This window comes from Microtus oregoni, unplaced genomic scaffold (genome assembly GCF_018167655.1).
Source record: "Microtus oregoni isolate MIOR12 unplaced genomic scaffold, Mior012 000045F_ref0000178, whole genome shotgun sequence".
In the NCBI taxonomy this organism is placed as follows: Eukaryota; Metazoa; Chordata; class Mammalia; order Rodentia; family Cricetidae; genus Microtus; species Microtus oregoni.
The window spans coordinates 8,256,316-8,277,500 of NW_024543219.1; the positions used below are offsets into that span (position 1 = coordinate 8,256,316).

Genomic DNA, 21,185 nt, shown 5'->3' on the forward strand with positions numbered 1-21,185 from the left:
CAGGAACTCGCTTTGTAGACCAGGCTGGCCTTGAACTGAGAGATCTTCCTGCCTCTGCCTCCTGAGTCCTGGGATTAAAGGTGTACATCATTACCGCCCAGTTTTGAGAAGAGCTTTTTGTTTCTGTGTTTTGTTGTATTGTTTTTTTCTTCCTTTTTTCTTGAGATAGGATTTCTCTGTGCAACAGCCCTGGTTGTTTGGAACTCTCTCTGTAGACCAGGTTGGCCTTGAACTCACAGAGATCTGCCTGCCTCTGGCTCCTGAGTGCCATGATCAAAGATGTGTGCCACCACCACCTGGCTAAGAGTTTTTCATAAAAATTTTAAAAATTATTTTCTTGAGATGGGCTCTCACTACGTCTGTGTGTGTGTGTGTGTGTGTGTGTGTGTGTGTGTGTGTGTGTGTGTGAATATTTTGCCTGCATGTATGTCTGTGTAACACATGCATGCCTGGTGGTCTCAGAGGCTAGAGCAAGGCATCAGATGACCTGGACCTGGAGTTACAGATATTGTGAGCTACCATATGGGTGCTGGGAACGAAACAGCACCCTCTGGATCCTTTGAAAGAACATCAAGTGCTCTTAACCGCTGAACCATCTCTCCAGCCCTAACCCAATTATCTTTTTTTGTTTGTTTAATAACACACTGAGTCCAATTCGTGCTGCTCATCTATTCATTTCCTCTAAAGGAAACTGATGCACCTTCCCCCAGGAGCCACCAAATTCAATAGCTCCTCTGATAGGGGCAGGAGCTCTTCTGGCTAGAGTGCTGGCTGGCTTGATTGTGTGCAGGCAACAGAGCTGCTGTGAGTTCTGACTGCAGCCGCCCTAAACATCCAGAAGACAGCGTTTCACTTGGCTCCTCCCTGAACTCTGTCTCTTACCACCTTTCCCTCCATTTCTTCGATGGTCCTCGAGTCTTATGTGTGTGGGGTGACACAGATGTCGCATCTGTGGCTGAGCACTCCAGACACGTCTCCACCAATCGTGATTCTCCGCACCGACCACCACCCACTACGGCAAAGACACTTCTCTAATCAGGTCCGATAGCTACACTATTGCGAAGGTGTAGCAATGGGAATTTAGAGAGCGGTGTGATACGGCAGTAGGTTTTACTGCTGTGAGCTCCCGTCAAGGATTCTCGGTCGGGTTTACAGTACTAACCAAGCATGTGTTTCCTCCTGTGGAGCTGGTTACCCTGTAACACCCACGCCACTTCTGCCGCCTCATTATGGTAGCTCAGTGTTCAGAGCCTGGCAAGGCTGCTGATGACTCCTCCAACCTCAGCTGCCAGCACGACACTTTCCAGGCCTAGGAGCGGCTGCCACTTTCAGATGCACGTGCATTTACAGACATCTGTAGAACTCGCTTTTTCCTTAACAGAATCTTGCTATGTAGCCAGAAATGGCCTCCAACCGGTAACAGTCCTCCAGTCTCCTAAGAACTGAGATCACAGGCCTGAAATGAGGCTCAGCTACCAGTTATTAACTGGGGATAAAAGCAAGTTAAAAAAAAAAAAAGTATGCTAGCGCAGGGCGGTGGTGGCGCATGCCTTTAATCCCAGCACTTGGGAGGCAGAGGCAGGCGGATCTCTGTGAGTTCGAGACCAGCCTGGTCTACAAGAGCTAGTTCCAGGACAGGCTCCAAAACCACAGAGAAACCCTGTCTCGAAAAACAAAACAAAACAAAACAAAACGTATGCTAGGGGTGGAGAGATGGCTCAGTGGTTAAGAGCACTGGTTATTCTGCCAGAGGTGCTGAGTTCAATTCCCAGAAACCATGTGGTGTCTCACAATCATCTGTATTGGGATCTGATGCCATCTTCTGGCGTGCAGGCATACATGAAGATGGAGGACTCATTAAAAAAATAAATCAATAAAATTTAAAGCCAGGCAGGGGTGGTGTATGCCTTTAATCCCAGTACTGGGGAGGCAGAAGCAGGTGGGTCTCAGTGAGTTCGAGGCCAGCCTGGTCTACAAAGCAAGTTCCATGATAGCCAGGACTGTTACACAGAGAAACATTTGTCTCGAAAAATAAATTTTAAAAAGAAAGAAGAGGGCTGGAGAGATGGCTCAGAGGTTAAGAGCATTGCCTGCTCTTCCAAAGGTCCTGAGTTCAATTCCCAGCAACCACATGGTGGCTCACAACCATCTGTAATGCCCTCTTCTGGCCATACACACACACAGAATATTGTATACATAATAAATAAATAAAAAAAAGAAAAAAGGAAAGTATGTGTACCATGATCTCATGCCCATAAAGATGTTTGTATATACTACAAATATATACTACATGAATACAAAACATGTTTGTCTGATTTAGATCACTTACAAAATTACATTTTGTGTAATTAAAAAAAAAAGCTAGGATTCAGCTCCAAGTCTGTCGAATAATACCAATCAGAACAACTGGGAATGGCATTGTGTGTTTATAGTTCCAGCACTGCGGTGTGGATAAGGAGTAGTTCCAAGACAGCCTGTACTACAGGAGACTGTCTCTAGAACAAACCGATGGAACAAACAGCACAAGACAAAAACCAAAGTCCGTCACAAGTGAACTCCGTTCAGGTGTGCGCGCTAGGGGGCAGAGAAGCGAAGATAGACAAGGTGGCAGGGGAAAGTCGCCAAAGGGGAGGAAGGGCAGCTGGGCTTTGTGGTCGCCAGGGGGCAGTAGTGTAGGGCAACCCAAACTACCAGCCCTGGGCCTCTAAAGCCACGCAGAACAAGTCAGAGGTCACATGTCCCACTCCTATGCTTCAGGCCTAAACCTAGGAGAGTTTGCGGTAGAGGATGCTCTAATCTGAAAGTATCTGCCTTTCTGAGCAATCTTTTACATTAATACCTCACTGGTGCCAAACGGTTCTCTTTTCTGCCTGCTTTCTTTTGCAACACCACAGCGGGGAAATTGAGTCACTGGGAGGAGAGGGGAAAGACAGCCGAAGTCACCCTCCCGGGCCTTGCAGAAAGAGGGAAGGGGGAGGGTGCTCCAGGAAAACAAAGCGGGGTGGGTGGGGAGGCAGTTGGCTGGGCAGAAGCTGAGCCTGACACATGGAGAAACACTGCCCAGGATCAAAGGAAATATGACATTTGAAAAGAATGTGCGCGTCTGTTTGTGCCGCTGAGGGGGGGTATAAGGGAGCAGGGCCCGGGCTGATTTCCGGATCTGTCCTCCATGGCTTCCCACCTCCGCCCGCCCTCCTTTTAGGTGCAGGATAGTAGATGTTCTCGAGGTGCTCCTCGTGCTCCTTGACCGTGGGTTTCTCCAGTTCCGAGGTGAAGCAGGACGGCAATGTAACCTGAGAAGAACCGAAGGGAAGAGAGGGGGGAAAAAATCAAACCAGGCCGTCTCCCCGCTCGGCCTCGGAACATTCTTCTCTCCCGCCCGCCAAGCCCCTCCCGCCGCACGGCCCTGGGCTTGTAGCCGGGGCAGCGCCGCACGTCATTGGGGTCCCCCGGGGCTGGGGGGGGGGGGTCCCCAGGACGGGCTCGGGGGAGGACTGAAAGGAGGAGGGGCGCCGCCTCGGCCGCCAAGGAGCTGGGGCCCGTCAGGCCAGCCCCCCTTCCCTCTGCCCCGCAGAGCCTGTTTCTCATTAGAGTAATGGGCGCGGTCCCCGCCCGGCTCCCGAGTGTTTGTAAACGTCTGACCCGAGGGCCGGCGCTTAACCCTTTCGGTGCTGGCCTCTGGTGGCTGCTGGGGGCGCGGCCCAGAGCCTGAGGGATTGAAGATTAGAGCTCCGTGAGGCTTCTTAGGGAAGTTTGAAGCAAATGGTTAGCGTGCTGGGCAGGACGGTGACTGCTCCTCTGCCCCGCGGAACCTGTAGCCCAAATCAAGAATCTCCGGTCCCACGTTCTTTTCTTCCCACTGGGACACCCCCCTTTTTTTTCTTTTTCTTGCTTGCCCTTCCTGGAAACTCCAGTCCAGGTCTTCCTCCCCTGCCCAGGTGACAGGTGTCCAGCCTTGGGGCCAAAGTTTTCAGCTCCAGGCCCCTTCTAAACCTGGCTTGGAATTTAGGAGAGCCGGGAGGGGAATGCCCTTGGAAGAGAGAGAGAGAGAGAGAGAGAGAGAGAGAGAGAGAGACTTTCTAGTCTGCAGCTCGAGGGGGGTGAGAGGGGGAGAGGGAGAAAGGGACCCGACTTCCTCCAAGGAAGCTAATTAATGGCCTATCTAGGCGGCTAGGACCAGGGTATCGGCAAAGCCGGGCCTGGATCTATGCCCAGAAGGGGCGGTGGGCCTTTAAAGGCTTCCTGGGGTTAGAAAAGTCTGAGAGGCTTCCCGGACAACAAAAGTTCTGCATCCTCAGAAAATGGGAGGAGTGGCCGGTGGAGGTGATGGGCAAGCAGTGCAAAAGCTCCCTGAAGGCCCAGGTACAGTGGTCTCAGCGAGGGTGGAGAAAGGAATGGCCTCCTCTTAGAACAGCCCAGAACCTCTCTCAATTCCGCAACTCTTTCTACTCAAACTTGGATTGACAGCGCAGAAGCGGTGGCCTTTCTTGGGAGATGCTAGCTGCACTACTCTTCAGATCTTAAGGAAGGATGTACCACGGACCCGCCACACTGGGAGCCCAGAATATGGCCTCTTTAAGGCGACTCGGATTCCCCCCACCCCCTCCCTCCGCTGAGACTAAATAAGTTGAGGTTTGGGCTCCCCGTGAGAAGTGATTGTCACTACTGCGAGCCAATAGGTACCATTAGGGTCCTGTAACATTTGAAGGGAACACTTTCCAATTCAGTTTTTCCTCCCCCTTTGGAGGGGGCGGGACTGGAGAGATGACTGAGAGGAGGAGAGTGGGGGAGGACTAGGGGCGCGTGGTTTTCCCATCTCATCCCTGGAGGAGGGGCTGGAGCATCCCTGGTAGCCAATCAGGGACAGGCTGGGGGGGCCGCTTTGAAGAAGTTTGGGGGAAAAAGTTTGGAAAAGTTTCTATAATAACGAGGGGGCGTCCGGAGGGAGGCGGCAGCGACAGAAGAGGGGGCGTCTCAGAGAAAGGGAGGGAGGGAGCCACCCGCGCGTGAAGCTACAGCAGCGTTCAGAGCCTCCCCCTCCCACCCAGGCGGGACCTGGGGGCTCCGGCCGGACCCATGGGGGCGGCAAGCTGCGAAGATGAGGAGCTGGAATTTAAGCTGGTGTTCGGGGAAGAAAAGGAAGCCCCCCCGCTGGGCGCGGGGGGCCCTGGGGAAGGTTAGTGTGGGGCTGGGAAGGGGTCATCTGGCCAGTGACTGAAGGGCCGGGGCGATCTGAGTTAGGACACTTTGGAGGTAGTGAGCCTGGGGTGGGGGTTGAGGTGGGTCAGAGGTTGAAGGGAGCTGAGGGACTACCAAGGCTGAGGAAGTGAGGCTGGGGGCCATGGCACCACTTTTTCCTTTTTAGGTCGTGACTGGGGTGGGAGTGGGGGTGTTGTTGGCTACGCGCCGCCTCCCGGCTAGGCCGGCTGTCTCTGTGATGGGGGGCGGAAGGGAATCTCGGCCCCCAAGAGCCCGGGGTGCCGGCTTGGGAAGGGGTGGGTTGGTTCTGGAGTTTGAGGCTTTCGGACCTAGGCCTGGTCCTGCAGACGTGACGCCTGGGGCTGGGGGCTCTTTCGGGCAGCGCAGGGGCACCCCTCCCCCTCCCCCTGTCTAGCCGCAATGAGAGGCAGATGGCGGGGATCGAGCCGGGGGCGGCGGCCGGCGCTTGCACGGAATCCGCGCTGCCCGCTGCCCCCACCCCCCTGTTGGCTGGGCCCCCGCACGCATCACCCTTCGGCTGCACCCCCGCCCCCTTTTGGGGGGGCGAGGGAGGAGCCACCTCCCCTTGTCACCGCAGACATGCCCCCATCCTTCCCACCCCCAGGCCACTGTTGCGATGGTAACTGGGGTTTCTGCCAACACCATTTGGGGGTTTGGGAACCATTGCTAATTGGGTTCATGTGTGAATCGCCCCCGGCCCAGCCCAGAGCCTGGGCAAACACACCTCTAGGCCCAGCTCTAGCACTCCGCAGCCTGCGGTCCTCACCTTCTCTAGTACCCTAGGACCTAGGACTAGGGATTCAGAATATGGGGTTCTGGCATGCCTGTATCTCGTTTCCATCTTCTGATGTTTAACTTTGCTTTTGTTCTGAGACTAGGAAACCCCTCCTAGATGAGCAGCATATCAGGATTTGGGAGCTAACCATCCGAGGAACCTAGACATCTCACCAGCTTCTCTCTCCCTATCTCCCTCTATCCCCCTTTCCTTTTTGGCAGAGCTGGACTCAGAGGATGCCCCTCCCTGCTGTCGTTTGGCCCTTGGGGAACCCCTTCCTTATGGTGCTGCCCCTATTGGTATTCCCCGACCCCCACCCCCTCGGCCAGGCATGCACTCACCACCACCCCGTCCAGCCCCTTCACCTGGCACCTGGGAGAGCCAGCCGGCTCGGTCGGTGAGGCTGGGGGGCCCAGGAGGGAGTGCGGGGGGTGCTGGGGGAGGTCGTGTTCTTGAGTGTCCCAGCATTCGGATCACTTCCATCTCTCCCACGCCTGACCCACCGACCTCGCTAGAGGACACTCCTGAAACCTGGGGAGATGGCTCTCCTAGAGATTACCCCCCACCAGAAGGCTTTGGGGGCTATCGAGAGGCAGGAAGCCAGGGCGGAGGTGCCTTCTTCAGCCCGAGCCCTGGCAGCAGCAGTTTGTCTTCGTGGAGTTTCTTCTCCGATGCCTCGGACGAGGCCGCCCTGTATGCAGCATGCGACGAGGTGGAGTCTGAACTTAATGAAGCAGCCTCTCGCTTTGGCTTGAGCTCTCCACTGCCTTCGCCCCGGGCTTCTCCTAGGCCCTGGACCCCGGAGGATCCATGGAGCCTCTACGGTCCAAGCTCCGGAGGCCGAGCGCCAGAGGATAGCTGGCTACTCCTCAGCGCTCCTGGGCCCATCCCAGCCTCCCCGCGGCCTGCTTCACCCTGTGGCAAGAGGCGCTATTCCAGTTCAGGAACCCCGTCTTCGGCCTCCCCAGCTCTGTCCCGCAGGGGCAGCCTTGGGGAAGAGGGTCCAGAGCCACCTCCACCGCCCCCATTGCCTCTGGTCAGGGATCCTAGTTCTCCAGGCCCTTTTGACTATGTCGGAGCTCCAACAACCGAGAGCATCCCTCAGAAAACCCGGAGGACTTCTAGCGAGCAGGCGGTGGCCCTGCCTCGGTCTGAGGAGCCTGCCTCCTGCAATGGGAAGCTGCCCTCCGGAACAGAAGAGGCTGTGGCCGCTCCGGGAGGTCTGCGGAAAGAGGTGGCTGGCATGGACTATCTAGCAGTGCCTTCTCCCCTTGCATGGTCCAAGGCCCGGATTGGGGGACATAGCCCCATCTTCAGGTGAGGGCCAGATCTGGCACCCCTCTGCTCTTCAACCCATTCTACTCAGGGAGCAGGAAAGTCGAAGGACGGGTTTAAAGACAGGTCCTGGTTCCAGGTGTGCTCCACTTCTCAGAAGAGCTTCTGCAACAGGACCCCAGCAGCTAATTGGTTTTAAGGCAATTCAGTTTAAAAACAAACACCTCCCCAAAAGCCAGCAGACTGACAATGGGCTGTTTCCTGTGGACCTATTAGAAAAAGCCTCTTCAGTATTCTAAGAACGGTTATTGGTTATCGTAAACCCCTTTAGGGTTCCCACACCTCCTGGCCAGTCCTGTCTCAGGCAGATTGATCTTAGCCTATGGCTGATTTAGACAGAACAGGTAGAAGAACCCTGTGTTCCATTACAAGAAGCCCACCACTAACTCTTTGTCTAGGTGTGGGTCTTAAGAACCCCACTTCCAATCTGAATAAAGTTACATGCATTTGCAAGTCAACGAATTCATATTGAAACTTGCCTTTCTATCCCTTCTAGTCTCTCAATCCTGCCCATTTCAATAGTCCTAATCCCTGAGCTGTCAGACTGAGGTGTCTCCATCCTGAGAAGTTTCTAGAGGGAAGCTAGACTCGCTGGGATTCCCATAGGCCAATGTTTCTCAACTTAGGCATACTACTGTGTTGAGTTGGACAATTTCTTGTGCAGGGCTGTACTGATTGAGCAGCCTCCTAGGCCTTAATTCATTAGACACTAGTAGCAGCTTTTGCATTCGTTATGGTAAGTAAAAGACTGCAAAATATGGGGCCTGGGGGAAGGGGCAGGAAGTTATCAGTTGAGACTTACTAGCCGAGTCTGTAAGCGCAATTTCAGAAAAGCAGTCCTTAGCCCTTGCAACTTTTCCTACTTAGCCCCAACTAGCAGGAAGGAGTTGCCCTGCTAGCAGAGTAGCCTGCTCCTAGCTTCTACTTTAGGCTTCTGCCCTCAGCCTTTCTATTTTTCTAATGCTTTTTCTGGTCTAAAATGGCACTTCTTCTTTGTACCTGCCCTCCTAGATAAGAGGATGAGTATGGCCTTTGGGTTCCTCTGTTTCTTGGTAAAACCTTCAATCCTTTGTCCAGAACCTGGGAGAAGGGAGTCTCAGTGCTATTGCCATCTTTTGTGCATGAGCGCACGCACACATACATACACACACATCTTCAAAGGACCTTGTTCCCTATCATTTCCCCTGTTTCTGAGATTTTGGAATTGACTTTTGCCGTGATTTCTTATTTCTCCCATACCCACACTGCCTTCTCCCTCACACACCCAGTGTGATGCTGATGGGGCTGAGGTTCCAGACGACCATACTCTCCTCTTCCACCCAGGACCTCTGCCCTACCTCCCCTGGACTGGCCTTTGCCCAGCCAGTATGAACAGCTGGAGTTGAGGATTGAGGTGCAGCCTAGAGCACACCATCGAGCCCACTACGAGACAGAGGGCAGCCGAGGTGCTGTCAAAGCTGCCCCTGGAGGTCACCCTGTGGTCAAGGTAAGGAGCAGAAGGCAGGCCCGACTTTCTGTCTCTTCTCCCGTCCCAGATTCCTGCAAATGAGCTTCAGCCATACACAGAATCATGGCACTGCCCTTTCCCACACTCTCAGCTGTGACCCCGCAGGCAGCCCAGGGGAGGGGCTGGAACCAGGGAAGGAAGGGTACATAGCAAGGACCCGGATATACTTTCTACTCTTCTTTTCTGTTCTCCTACACCCCCACGCTCCCCAACTTATCCCACGGGACATCAGCCTCATGTCTACTTTGGAAAATGGTGACTCGCCAGATGTGGGGGAGGGTTTCAGCTGAGGCCAAAGGTCACTGGGAGTTAGGTTTTCTCTATATTGAGTTGGCCTAGTCTTTCTTGGAAGCTCTTCCTCTTTTGCCCAGCCCAGTTTGGGCCTTCCAAGAATAACACTGTGAACTTGACTGTGAACATTTTCTCTACAGCGGACACCCAGTTTCCCACAGGGAATCCCTTACAGGGTATTCATCTTTCACCATTCCCATCCTTGGACAGGAAAAGCCAAGGATGGATAAAGGGTGAAAAACTCTGGGGCTTTCAAACAGGTGCTTCTGTCTCCTCCTGCCAGCTCCTAGGCTACAGTGAGAAGCCGCTGACTCTCCAGATGTTCATTGGCACTGCGGATGAAAGGAGCCTGCGGCCACATGCCTTCTACCAGGTGCACCGTATCACTGGCAAGATGGTGGCCACGGCCAGCTATGAAGCTGTAGTCAGTGGTACCAAAGTGTTGGAGATGACCTTACTCCCAGAAAACAACATGGCCGCAAAGTAAGTCCCCAATCAACTTTCCCCCAGCCAGCAGAATTTAAGACCAGAAAGCCCCCCCCCCCCCTTTTTCTCTTTCCCAGAAGAGCTAGATATCATCACTCCAAGTCAGTTTCCAGCTTTCTAGGCAAGTGTTTTGTGTAGCAAGTTTTTCTCTGTCTGGCAAGCCAGCTTGCAAGTAACGACACAGAGACTTCTGTTATGAAAGAAAAGAATTACGAAAATTATTATGAAAGCTTGGCCTATAGCTTAGGTTTGTTCCTAACTAGCTCTTATGACTTAACCCATTATATTAATCTACATTCTATCACATGGCATTACCTCTCTTGCACCCCCTCTTTCCTCTCCTAGTGCCTCAGTTCCTCCTCTTCTTTCTTTCTCTTTGGAAGGCCCATCTATTGCTCCTGCCTACCTATTGGCCATTTAGCTTTTTATTATACCAATCACAGCAACATATCTTCATACAGTGTACAAATATCCCACAGCACTTCCCCCCTTTTCTCTAAATAAAAAGGAAAGATTTTAATTCTGACATAGTAAAACTATACACCATAATAACAATTATTAAGTAAGGACTACATTCACAATGTCCAGTCCATTTGTATTTGGCAAATTTGGAGAAAGTACTGTATTGCCTACCCTATCAAAGTTTTATACCTAAACCACTTTCTATCATAACTATGTATTGCCATCCTAAAAAATATCTTTTTAGACCTTAAATCATCTTCTTACATAATCAACTTAAGATTTTATGTTTCTCAACCTTATAAACTTTACATTTCTTATGCAAGTTTCTTTTCTGACTTTGATAACAATAAACTGTAACTATTATTATGTCGTCTTCAACCTCCATCAAAGACCCAAGAAGAATATACTATTACCTGAGTAAACAGGAAGTGTAGAACAAACAACTTCCAAAACTACAGAAATGACAGAGATGGCTGACTGCCTAGATAGTCACTCAAGGTTCATCTGCAACATTGGGGCATCCACCTTTTGCCTATGGGCTTAGAATATCTGACAGACTTTTCTGTGAAGCAGAAATTTTAAAGGACTGTCTTACTTGTCTTGGCAAAGTTCAGCAGCTGCTTTCTTTTGTGTCCTGTTTGTCCAGTTTGGACAGCATATTGTCAGTAGTCGAGGCAAGCGCAGTTTCTTGCCCAGTGGCTAGCTTTGCCACATTGGAAGCAAACTCCATATGGAGATTCTTTGATAACCATCATTCCTTTTTTGAAGAAAATTGGTGCTACCAGGAGCAGACATATCTCACTGTCATCAAAAGCTTTATGTTATTGAAACATCTTAAATTTCATATTCTGTAGATTTCTGAAGTGTTTGAAGACAACCCATCTAAGAGATATCTGTTTAACCTTGAAAACTTGACCATCTGACTACAAGTTTGATTGTTAGATGACTAAGAACTAACATGTCTTTATTTATTATCCCAAATAACTTTCAAGGGCTAAACTTTACATTACATTTTTAAATGAGCTGCACAGGTATAACACCTTAAATAAGAGTAGAAACACATGTACAGTAAAAGAAAAATAACCTTAAATTTGTATCAATGTACAAAAATCCATACCAATGTAAAATAATGGAGCCGGGTGGTGGTGGCGCACGCCTTTAATCCCAGCACTCGGGAGGCAGAGGCAGGCGGATCTCTGTGAGTTCGAGACCAGCCTGGTCTACAAGAGCTAGTGCCAGGACAGGCTCCAAAGCCACAGAGAAACCCTGTCTCGAAAAATCAAAATAAATAAATAAATAAATAAATAAATAAATAAATAAAATAAAATAATGGAGACTAGTGGTTGTTCAAAAGTAGGTGCAACAATCCACCCTTTTGTCCCATCATTTCTATACTATATCCTCCCTTTTTCTTTTCAGAAAGAGATTCCTGAATCTAATCTCCTTTGTTCAGCTTTTTTCCTGACCATGACCAACAACAACTTGTATCCAACTCCCCCTAAGTGATGATAAGAATCTGTAATCCATTGAAAGACCAAACCACCCAGTCCATCTCTCAGGAATGTGGTGTCCTGTTCTCTAGACTGATTTCTGCTGTCTTGGGGTGACAGAATCTTCAGGGGACCCTGAGAAAACTGGGATAATGGTCAAGTCCTGGGAGAACTAGCTGTATTATTTTTTGTTTAGTCTCTGTGTGATGGGAAAGTGTAGAACTTATCTGAAGTCTTGGCTGGATAGTCTGTAAGACTGGACCATCTCAGCTAGCAGCTTTGAAGCTGTTGTGGATGCAGAATTTTGAGGAAACTGCAATAGAGACACTCTGAGAGGCTGGATCACCTGGGCTACTTGTCTTTATTGGTGTCTGGTTCTTTTTTTTTTTCTGAAAAGCAAACTTTTAAAGGTAGCATATACATCTGTATTAACACAAATATGGACTGTGCAGTGTGTACAAGAGAGCTAAAGATGATTTTTTGTTTTATGTTTGAGCAGGTAAAAGACATCTGTAAATTTTATGTTTTTTTTTGACTGTATAACCAAACCTCATACTGTGCTACATGAAAAGATGACATGTAATAATAAGTATGAATACTCTATACATAACAAGATTTATCATGTCTCATCCAGTCTCAGAGCTGTTCCCATAGTAGAGGGATCAACATATATATATCTCCCATCTTTTTTGGTTTCTTTTTTCATGTCTGTAGCCAAGATTTTCAGGAGGTTTTTCCCTCAGTCAGATCTGATCTTTATTAATTTTGAAGGGAACCATAACTTTTTGTTTCCTGTGGAAACAAAGGCATAGTCTCTTCCCCAATGCAATAGATTTTCTGACTTTTATTTTGAAGTTAAGGCATTCTTAAAATATATAGGTTGATTTCCTTTAGCAGTTTCCATAATTCAATATCTTTCTGTAGCTATTGTTTTTTTGTTCATTAACATTAAAAAATTTAAAGTCAATAAAGCACCACACAAGATCCAGACACCATGTGTTTTTTCCCATCTTTATGTGGCTTTTTTCTTTTATATTACTTTATTCCCTCTTTAAAGATTTTACTTTATTATTTTTAAACTATTTATTCTTTTATGACTGCCTATACCCCTTTTCTTTTTTCTCCCCCAGCATCTAAGTCATTTTTACGCATACTGTAACCTATTCAGAGGGCTTTTTTGTTGTTTGGCCTGGAATTGACTTTATGAAGCTCCTGTAGTCATACTCTTGCAACATTCTCTGACACGTGAGCCAAATCTTAAACTGCTAGGCTGTGGCTAGGCCCTCTGCCATGAGGCTCTCTCTCATGGCCTCGCGGCTGGCTCTGCTTACTTAGGGTCAGTGAGAGTGGAGCCACTTGTTCAGAACTCTGTTTTCTTAGCTTTCTCGGGCCTTATGTGGACCCACGTTGGGCACCATATGGAGCAAGCTTTCTTGTCAGACTATCTATGGATCAGCAGCCTACAGATAATGACCTGGAGACTTCTTATTAATTATGAGAGTTCAGCCTATATCTTAGGGTTGTTTCTAACTAGGTCTTATAACTTAGATTAACCCATTTATATTAATCTGAGTTCTATCACATGACTTTATCTCTCTTCCATCTTGCATCTTCTGTTTTCTCTCTGTGTCTCCTGGCATCTCTCGCCTGCCTCCATTCCTCCCTGTCTTCCTTTCTCTCTGCCAGGAAGTCCCACCTATCTCTCTTGCGTATCTATTGGCTGTTCAACCTTTTATTACATTCATCACAGCAACACATCTTCTTCAGTGTACAAATGTTTTGCAACAATTTTGTACCATTGAGCTATAGCCTCAGCTCAACTTCCTCCTCCTTCTTAAAGTCCTGGGAATTGAACCTAGGGCTTTATATACACTAGGGAAATGCTCTGTCACCAAGTCTCATCCCCAGTCGGTTTCTGACCTTAATGTCTAAGAAAGTAGTTTTTGAGGCTGGGGAGCTTTCTTGGAGGCCATGACTAGATTAGAAAATGGACTGAGGGTGGGAGCTTCCCCTCTGGAAATGTATCACCACCTCGCCTTTGCCTAGGAAGGCTTACCATCTTGCCTTTGCCTAGGAAGGCTTACCATCTCTCCTTTGCCTAGGAAGGCTTACCATCTCTCCTTTGCCTAGGAAGTCTTACCATCTCTCCTTTGGCTAGGAAGTCTTACCATCTCTCCTTTGCCTTCAGCATTGACTGTGCTGGAATCCTGAAGCTTCGAAATTCAGACATTGAACTTCGGAAGGGTGAGACGGACATCGGGCGCAAAAACACACGTGTGCGGCTGGTGTTCCGTGTACACGTGCCTCAGGGCGGCGGGAAGGTCGTCTCTGTGCAGGCAGCGTCAGTGCCCATCGAATGCTGTGAGCAAACAGGCCCCAACCAGTTCTCTGTATCTCGCAGCTCCTTTGTCTGTCTATCACCCATTTCCTCTACGTAGTGTCCTGTGCCCTGCATGTGGTGGGTGGCCCTATAGAGGACTCAGCTCTCCTTCTGCCATGTCTCGGGGATGGTCCAGATGAACCTGTACCTCTCTGCCCCGTCTCTGTTTCAGGAGTGGACCTTGCAAGTCTGTGTGGTTTCATGGTTGCTGTTGGTTCTCTTTTTCTATTTGCTCCTGGAAAGAGGGCTTCCCCAAGCTCTAGTGCTGGAAAGGGCTGTCCTTTCTGTACCCAGCCCAGCCAGACTCCTTTCTTATACTACTTTGCAGCCCAGCGCTCAGCCCAGGAGCTGCCCCAGGTGGAGGCCTACAGCCCCAGTGCCTGCTCTGTGAGAGGAGGGGAGGAACTAGTGCTGACCGGTTCCAACTTCCTGCCAGACTCTAAAGTGGTGTTCATTGAGAGGGGCCCTGGTGAGTACCCCCTGAGGAGAGGAGGGGAGTAGAGCTAACAACCTGCAGGTGAGACTCTGCGGCTGTCACAGAAGCACCCAGCTGAGCCTCCCTCGTGTATAGTCAGTTTCTCATGGATGTGACCACAGCTAACACATCAAGGATAGTGAGCAAATACAAGAAATACACATCCTGCTTATTAAAGTATTAAAGAGGAACTGGCTTTGAGACGGTTTATCGTCATGAAAAAAGTATATGAAGTGAAGAAGGGACTTACAATTACTGTGGATTTCCCTGAGCCTATCCTGAGCTCAGAGATAAAAGCCCAGCTGTAACTATGGGGTGCCCCCAAGATGGAGCTGTAGGGGTGGAGAAATGGGAGACAGGATTCTGGGTCCTTCCTTCAACCCTTCTCATGATGGCCCAGCCCCTAGACCACAGTTAGCAACCTGGGGTACACATCGTGAATCTTGGTCTTAGTGCCTTCCTTCAAGATGGGACCCAGTACTACCTCACTATCTGTCTTGTTGGTATCATGGGAGGGGATGTCTGAGTTAGCTGGTGAAAGAGTTCCAGGGATACTTCTAACACTCTCTCTAGGTCCCTGCCATTTCCCTTGGCTTTAGTTTGTTTTTTGACCCCCTTGGGGACAATTTTAAAACCTGTCTTTGTCTGGTAAAGTCTGTGCCAGACCTGCTAAGGATCTTTTTTAAATCTGATTGACTCCAGCAGGAAGGGGAAGGGAGGGCGCTGGGGCAGTGGGTGGGCCCTAGAGCTAGGCTGGTGCTCTTTCTCTCCTGCTCAGATGGCAAGCTGCAGTGGGAGGAGGAGGCTGCGGTGAATCGGCTACAGAGCAGTGAGGTACCAGTGTCCCTGGGGTATCCAACCTGGTGGTGGGGTGAGGGGTGGAAGAAGTAAGGAATTCTCAAGAGGGTCCCCTTAGAGGCTGGTGGAACTCTGAGTTCGGGGGCAATCCTGGTCTACAGAGAGAGTTCCAGGACAGTCAGTCTCCAAAACAAAACAAACAAACAAGGTCTTTGCCTGGGCAGTGGGGATGACACCTTTAATTTCAGCACTCCAGAGGCGGAGACAGGTGGGTCTCTGTAAGTTCGAGGCCAGCCTGGTCTACAGAACAAGTTCCAGAACAGTTAAGGCTGTCCTGTCTCAAAAAATAGTAAGAAAAGGAAAGAAAGAAAGAAAGAAGGAGAAAAAAGAAAAAAACAACAGAAAAGGTTACTTCAGAGTAACTTTTTCTGACCTGGAGGGTCTAGTTGCTTCATCTCCAGGGAACTGACTTTGCTCCTCAGCCTAGACTAGGAGATAAGGTTTGGGTTCATAGAAGGGTTGGACTGATATAAGACCTCCAAGGACTTGTGTCTCCTCCTCTGTCCTAACTAGGTGACACTGACTCTGACTGTCCCTGAGTACAGCAACAAGCGGGTATCCCGGCCAGTCCAGGTCTACTTCTACGTCTCCAACGGGAGGAGGAAGCGCAGTCCTACCCAAAGTTTCAAGTTCCTACCTGGTGCGCTCTAAGACTGCCTGTGGTGGGGGTGGAGGGGAACCCCAGTGTGAGGGGATAAGGGGCAGAGGAACCCTCGGAAGGGAAGGAGGTTGGAAGGTGTGTCCTGGTGGAATTGCCAGACCCTCACCAGCCTGCTGCCTCCTCATCTTCCCAGTGATCTTCAAGGAGGAGCCCCTACCAGACTCATCTCTCCGGGGCTTCCCTTCCACGTCGGGTCCCCCCTTTGGCACTGACATGGACTTCTCACCACCCAGGCCCCCCTACCCCTCCTATCCCCATGAAGACCCTGCTTATGAGACTCCTTACCTGTCCGAAAGCTTTGGTTATAGCACCCCCACTCTATACCCCCAGACGGGGCCCCCACCATCCTATAGATCAGGCCTGCGGATGTTCCCTGAGACTGGAGGTACCACAGGTTGTGCCCGCCCGCCTGCAGTCTCCTTCCTTCCTCGCCCCTTTCCCAGTGATCCTTATGGAGGACAGGGCTCTTCTTTTGCCCTGGGGCTTCCGTTCTCCCCTCCAGCTCCCTTTAGGCCTCCTTTACCTTCCTCCCCATCCCTTGAAGACCCCTTCAATCCCCAGAATGCTGCCCACCCATTACCTGCTGAGGGCTACAATGAGGTGGGGCCAGGCTATACCCCTGGGGAGGGGGCTTCGGAGCAGGAGAAATCCAGGGGTGGCTACAGCAGCGGCTTCAGAGACAGTGTACCTATCCAGGGTATCACCCTGGAGGAAGGTGGGTGTGGGACTGGGGGCTGTGAGTGTGAGTGAGTGCAAGAGACTGGTTTGAGTGTGTGCTGAGGGCTGGAGCTTGGCTACTCAGAGACTGGGCAGCCTTAGTGTCCCAGGGTAGTCAGGAGTCTCAGGAGCAAGTTCTTGGTGTATGTGTGGCCACCTGAATTCAACACCTTAATTCTGAAGGGCACATAGAGTATCTTCCAGATTTTTTTTCCCTCTGTCTCTGCCCTCCACCCTAATCACAAAATTTCAGTCCTAGAAGTATTTCAAGGCCATTCTCTCTACTTCCCTGAATTCAAGCATTGAGTCTCAGGGAGGGACAGTGGCTTGTGGAAAGCTCAGTTGAGTGTTTTCCCTTACCGTATCTTTCCCTGGTGACTGTAGTTTGCTTTGGTGTAGAAGACCTCCCTCATTTGTCTCTTCAATGCTCAACCACGTCTGACCTGCTGCCTAGGCCAAGCTGGCTATGATCCAGGGCTGGGAACCCACATGGATGGAGTTGGACACAATTTAGTTAGGAGCAGATGTTAAGAGACATTAGGGAAACTGAGGCCCAGCCAAAGAGGAATCCAGATGTATCCTAGCTGGAGGCTTGCCTGGAATTGAAGGGGGGCGCGGCCTCTGGAAAAGGAAAAGGCCCTGCCTTAGCCCTATCTTTCAACTGCCCTCCTTTACAGTGAGTGAGATCATTGGCCGAGACCTGAGTGGCTTCCCTGCCCGTCCTGGAGAAGAGCCTCCTGCCTGAACCACGTGTAGTGGCTCCAGAAGCCCCGCCTCCTTGTCCTTTTAACTGGGGCGATGGCTCCAGAAGCTTGGGGGCCAACTCTAGTTTCTTTTTGCCCAGCTTTTATCTTCCCGTCCCCTTCTCCCTCTCCCAGCTGAGGTGTGGCCCCCGGCCTGGTGCTGCCTTGAAAGGGAGTGAGAGTGTGGATAGGGGCTGAGGCCGGATGCCAGAACTGACGGGACGAAGATGCTGTCCGGGCTGTGGTGCGGGCAGGCTGGGCAGGTTGATGGGTAATAAAGTGCTCACTGACCAGCGCTTCAGCCTCCAGAGCTCCTTGGAGAAAGCAGGGATGCAAGCTTCCTCCAACTCCGGCAGGAGGAGGCTGAGAAGTTGGGAAGAGCTGGGGCATGGCTTGGAGCGATGAATCTAAAGGGTCTCCCTGATGGAGGGGTGAGGGCAAACAGAGGGGCTCCCTAGGCTCCCTGGCTGCAGCTGAGGTTGGAGTTCAGGATCGGCATGGCTTCTTTATCCTCACTGCAGGTTCAGGTTCCTTAGCTTTGGGATGAGGCCTAGGAGTCTTTGGTGTTCCCAGGTCCCTGTCTGTATGTTGTCACCACCCAGATGATTCTGATTTATAGCCAAGGTGGGAAAAGGTCAGTCCAGCTTCTCACTAGAGAAAGAATCTGAGGTCCAAAGAGAGAAACAGGCTTGCCTAAAATCACAGCATGGTCTCCCGGACTCCTGTCCCCACTGCACCCTCTGACGACATGCTAACCTGGAAGATTTGGGTCCCCGAGGCTTGCTCATTCTTTGAAGTGAGGGAGAGGATGAGAAAGAGTTGGCATGGGCTTACCCATGGAATCTCCTATCCTTGACGATTGTGAAGACAGTCCGGAAGTATTTATCCTTTAGTTGTTAGACTTCAGGAAGCCTTGCAGCCTTCCTCAAAGCTCTGAATTCCTGGGGCTCACGGCATGCATGAGCTCCAGGCTTCCCTTGCAGATAAGCCCATGCTGACCTTCTGCATAGGTAATCCATTGTCATTAGCAGATCAAGGCAGGAAGCCTGGTCTGTTCCTGGTCCTGATGGTTGCTGAGACCAAGGCACAATGAGCTGGTTAAGAGGCAGACTATCTACCTGCTTACCTGGAGCCTGGCGCACAGGCTAGGTATGGAGCCCAGTCAGCCTGAGAGGGTATACTCAAGACATTCAGAGAGCCAGTCCTTGGAAATCTTGCCTTGCCTCAAGGCTGCTTTGGTCCCTGCATTGTCCACTGAATCCAAATAGCCCAGGGAAGTCGCAGGAAAGTCACAGAAACTGAAGGACTGGAAGGTTGAAGAACCTAAGTGATCTCTTCCCTCTGCCTATTGCTGCTTCACAATGAGTTTGCTTAGCCACACCCAGTTTGTGTCCTAGAACACAAGCTATCGCAAATCACTTTGACATCAGCTGATCAGCTCACCTGGCCCTAGCAGGGTTTCCAAGAATTCCCCCAACCTGAATCCAGAGTCATTGCCTTATAATTTTCATGTTGGAGGGGACCATGGGGCACACAAGTTACTTCCAGCCTTACTCATTTCCACCCCCCCCCCCACCTCTTATGGGATGGGTTAGTCTCCATGGGAACGAAGGGCTGTCGGGATAGGGATTGGCTGTCTTGTGTGGGTTACTTTTCTCTTGTGAGGAAATACGATAGCCAAGAACATCTTAGAAGAAGTAAATTATTTTGGTTTATGGTTCCATAACCATAATGTGGGGAAAGTGTGGTAGCAGGAGCAGATCACATCTTAACTGCACAGGAAGCAGGGAGAGAAGGCATGAAGTAGCGTGAGCCTATGAAAACCCAAAGCCTGACCCCAAGGATGAACTTTCTCCAACAAGGCTCTTCCTTCTGGAGTTTTCATAATTTTCCCAAAGAGCACCCAACAGGAGACCAAACGTTCAAATACATGTATCTCGTTCCTGTCATCCACACCTCCCAGAGCAGTTTGTGTCAATTCCTGCCAAAGTGCCAACTCTCAGTCCTGGCCAAATGTTTAGTGAGCAGCTGCTAAGTGCCAGTTTGGGGGACTTCTTAGTCTCTTGGGCTGGAACTCATTGTAGCAAAGGCACGTTCCGCCACACCTGGCATTCCTTTTCTTTTTTGGGGATAGAGTCTCATTTAGCCCAGGCTGGCCTGGAACTCACGATGTAGCCAAGGATGAACTTGAAATTCTTACCCTTCTTCCTCCATCTCCTGATTGGGACTGTAGTGTCTGCCACCGTGCCCAGTCTTGTGCAGAGCCGGAAGTGAACCCCAGGCCTCTGATCCCGGTAGGCAAGCATTCCACACACTGAGCTGGGGCCCTGGCTCTCTTTTTTTTGTTTTATTTTCAGCACAGACTTGTGAGCAGCCTCCACTCTACTCAGCTATATTCTTGACGTTTAGGGCCCAGATATCTGTATTTTGTTTTTATTTATTTGGGGAGGTACAATTTATTTATTTATATGACAAGCTAGCCTGAAACTTAATATGGAGCTCGGGCTGATCTTGAACTTGCTGCTTTCCTGTTTCACTGGGAGTACAACCACTATGCCCACTTTGGCTCAAGAAAGTTGAGACTTAAAAAGCGTCAGATTCCAGAATAGCTTCGTTTCCCCTATCCAAATCCTGACTGTGTTGGTCTGAGGGGAAGCTCATATGGAAAAGTGAGCCAGTCTCTCACTGCAACCCATTTCTCCCCTTCCCTGGCTCTATGCAGCCATTCAGCCTTTGTCCCTATGGGAATAAGAGAGAGTTCATTCTGAGACAAACATGAATGACCACGGCCCATGAATAAGGATCCAGGATGCCCGAATGACATTTCGCACTATGGAAAAGGTTATCTGAAGTTAAAGTCACATGTAAAAGAAAGTTGCAAATTGATATGCTTACTTGGGTAGGTACGTTAGCTATGTGGGCTTTGGCAGAGCAGGGAAATTCTGCTGTTGGGTATAAGAGTCTTAGTTTTAGGTTTGGAGGACCCTGGTGGTCAGCTACATTCAGCGATATGTTTCAAGAGTTTTGTTAGGTCAGGTACAGAGATTTAGGACAGCTCGGAAGGGAACTAAAGATAGCCCAAGATAATCTTGGCTCGTGGTCAGCAGCATTCCTTCTCTCTGCATGTGATGTTCTGGTCGGTCTCAAGGGTCTTTAACACAGATGAGGTTTCTTTAGAGAACTTCATTTCACAAGAGAATCTAGCAATGGTCCCAAGTGTATCCCAGAGCCCTGGTACTGTAGCAGCTGCTCTAGGAACTTGCTGAGCCTCCTGTACCTGGAACTCCGGGCTTGCAGGTGCTGTGGGGAGGGAAGCAGCCTGGGACGCCTTCCAGTTGAGTTTTTGACTCTGCTTGGAGCTAGTTCTGTGAGGCCTAAAATCTTGCTGCTGGATTTACTGCGTTGTGATGGGGAAAAGGCCACACAGAAGTGCCAATGGGGATGTTCTATTGGGATCTCACCAAGGCCAGCTGGCCTAGGTCTGAAAAAGCATGGGATAAATCCGGACTAGCTGAACATAGCGGACAATGAGGAATACTGAGAATTCAAGAACAATTGCAGTGGGTTTTTGATCCTACTGCACGTACTGGCTTTGTGGGAGCCTAGGCAGTTTGAATGCTCACCTTAGGAGACCTGGATAGAGGTGGGCAGTCCTTGGGCTTCCCACAGGTCAGGGAACCCTGATTGCTCTTCGAGCAGATGAGGGGGGGGACTTGATCGGGGGAGGGGGAGGGAAATGGGAAGCGGTTGTGGGGACGAGGCAGAAATCCTTAATAAATAAATAA

General features: G+C 50.1%; 1 protein-coding gene across 1 annotated transcript; it reads left to right on the top strand.

The window, feature by feature from the left end:
• The first annotated feature begins 4,968 nt into the window (after positions 1-4,968).
• Positions 4,969-17,688, top strand: Nfatc4 (nuclear factor of activated T cells 4). The gene is made up of 10 exons (XM_041634017.1): positions 4,969-5,176; positions 6,217-7,312; positions 8,654-8,816; positions 9,412-9,611; positions 13,755-13,927; positions 14,275-14,415; positions 15,200-15,255; positions 15,793-15,919; positions 16,074-16,655; positions 17,335-17,688. Exons 1-10 carry the CDS (start codon positions 5,077-5,079, stop codon positions 17,400-17,402), a joined length of 2,706 nt encoding a protein of 901 aa, XP_041489951.1. The 5' UTR covers positions 4,969-5,076; the 3' UTR covers positions 17,403-17,688.
• The last annotated feature ends 3,497 nt before the right edge of the window (positions 17,689-21,185 follow it).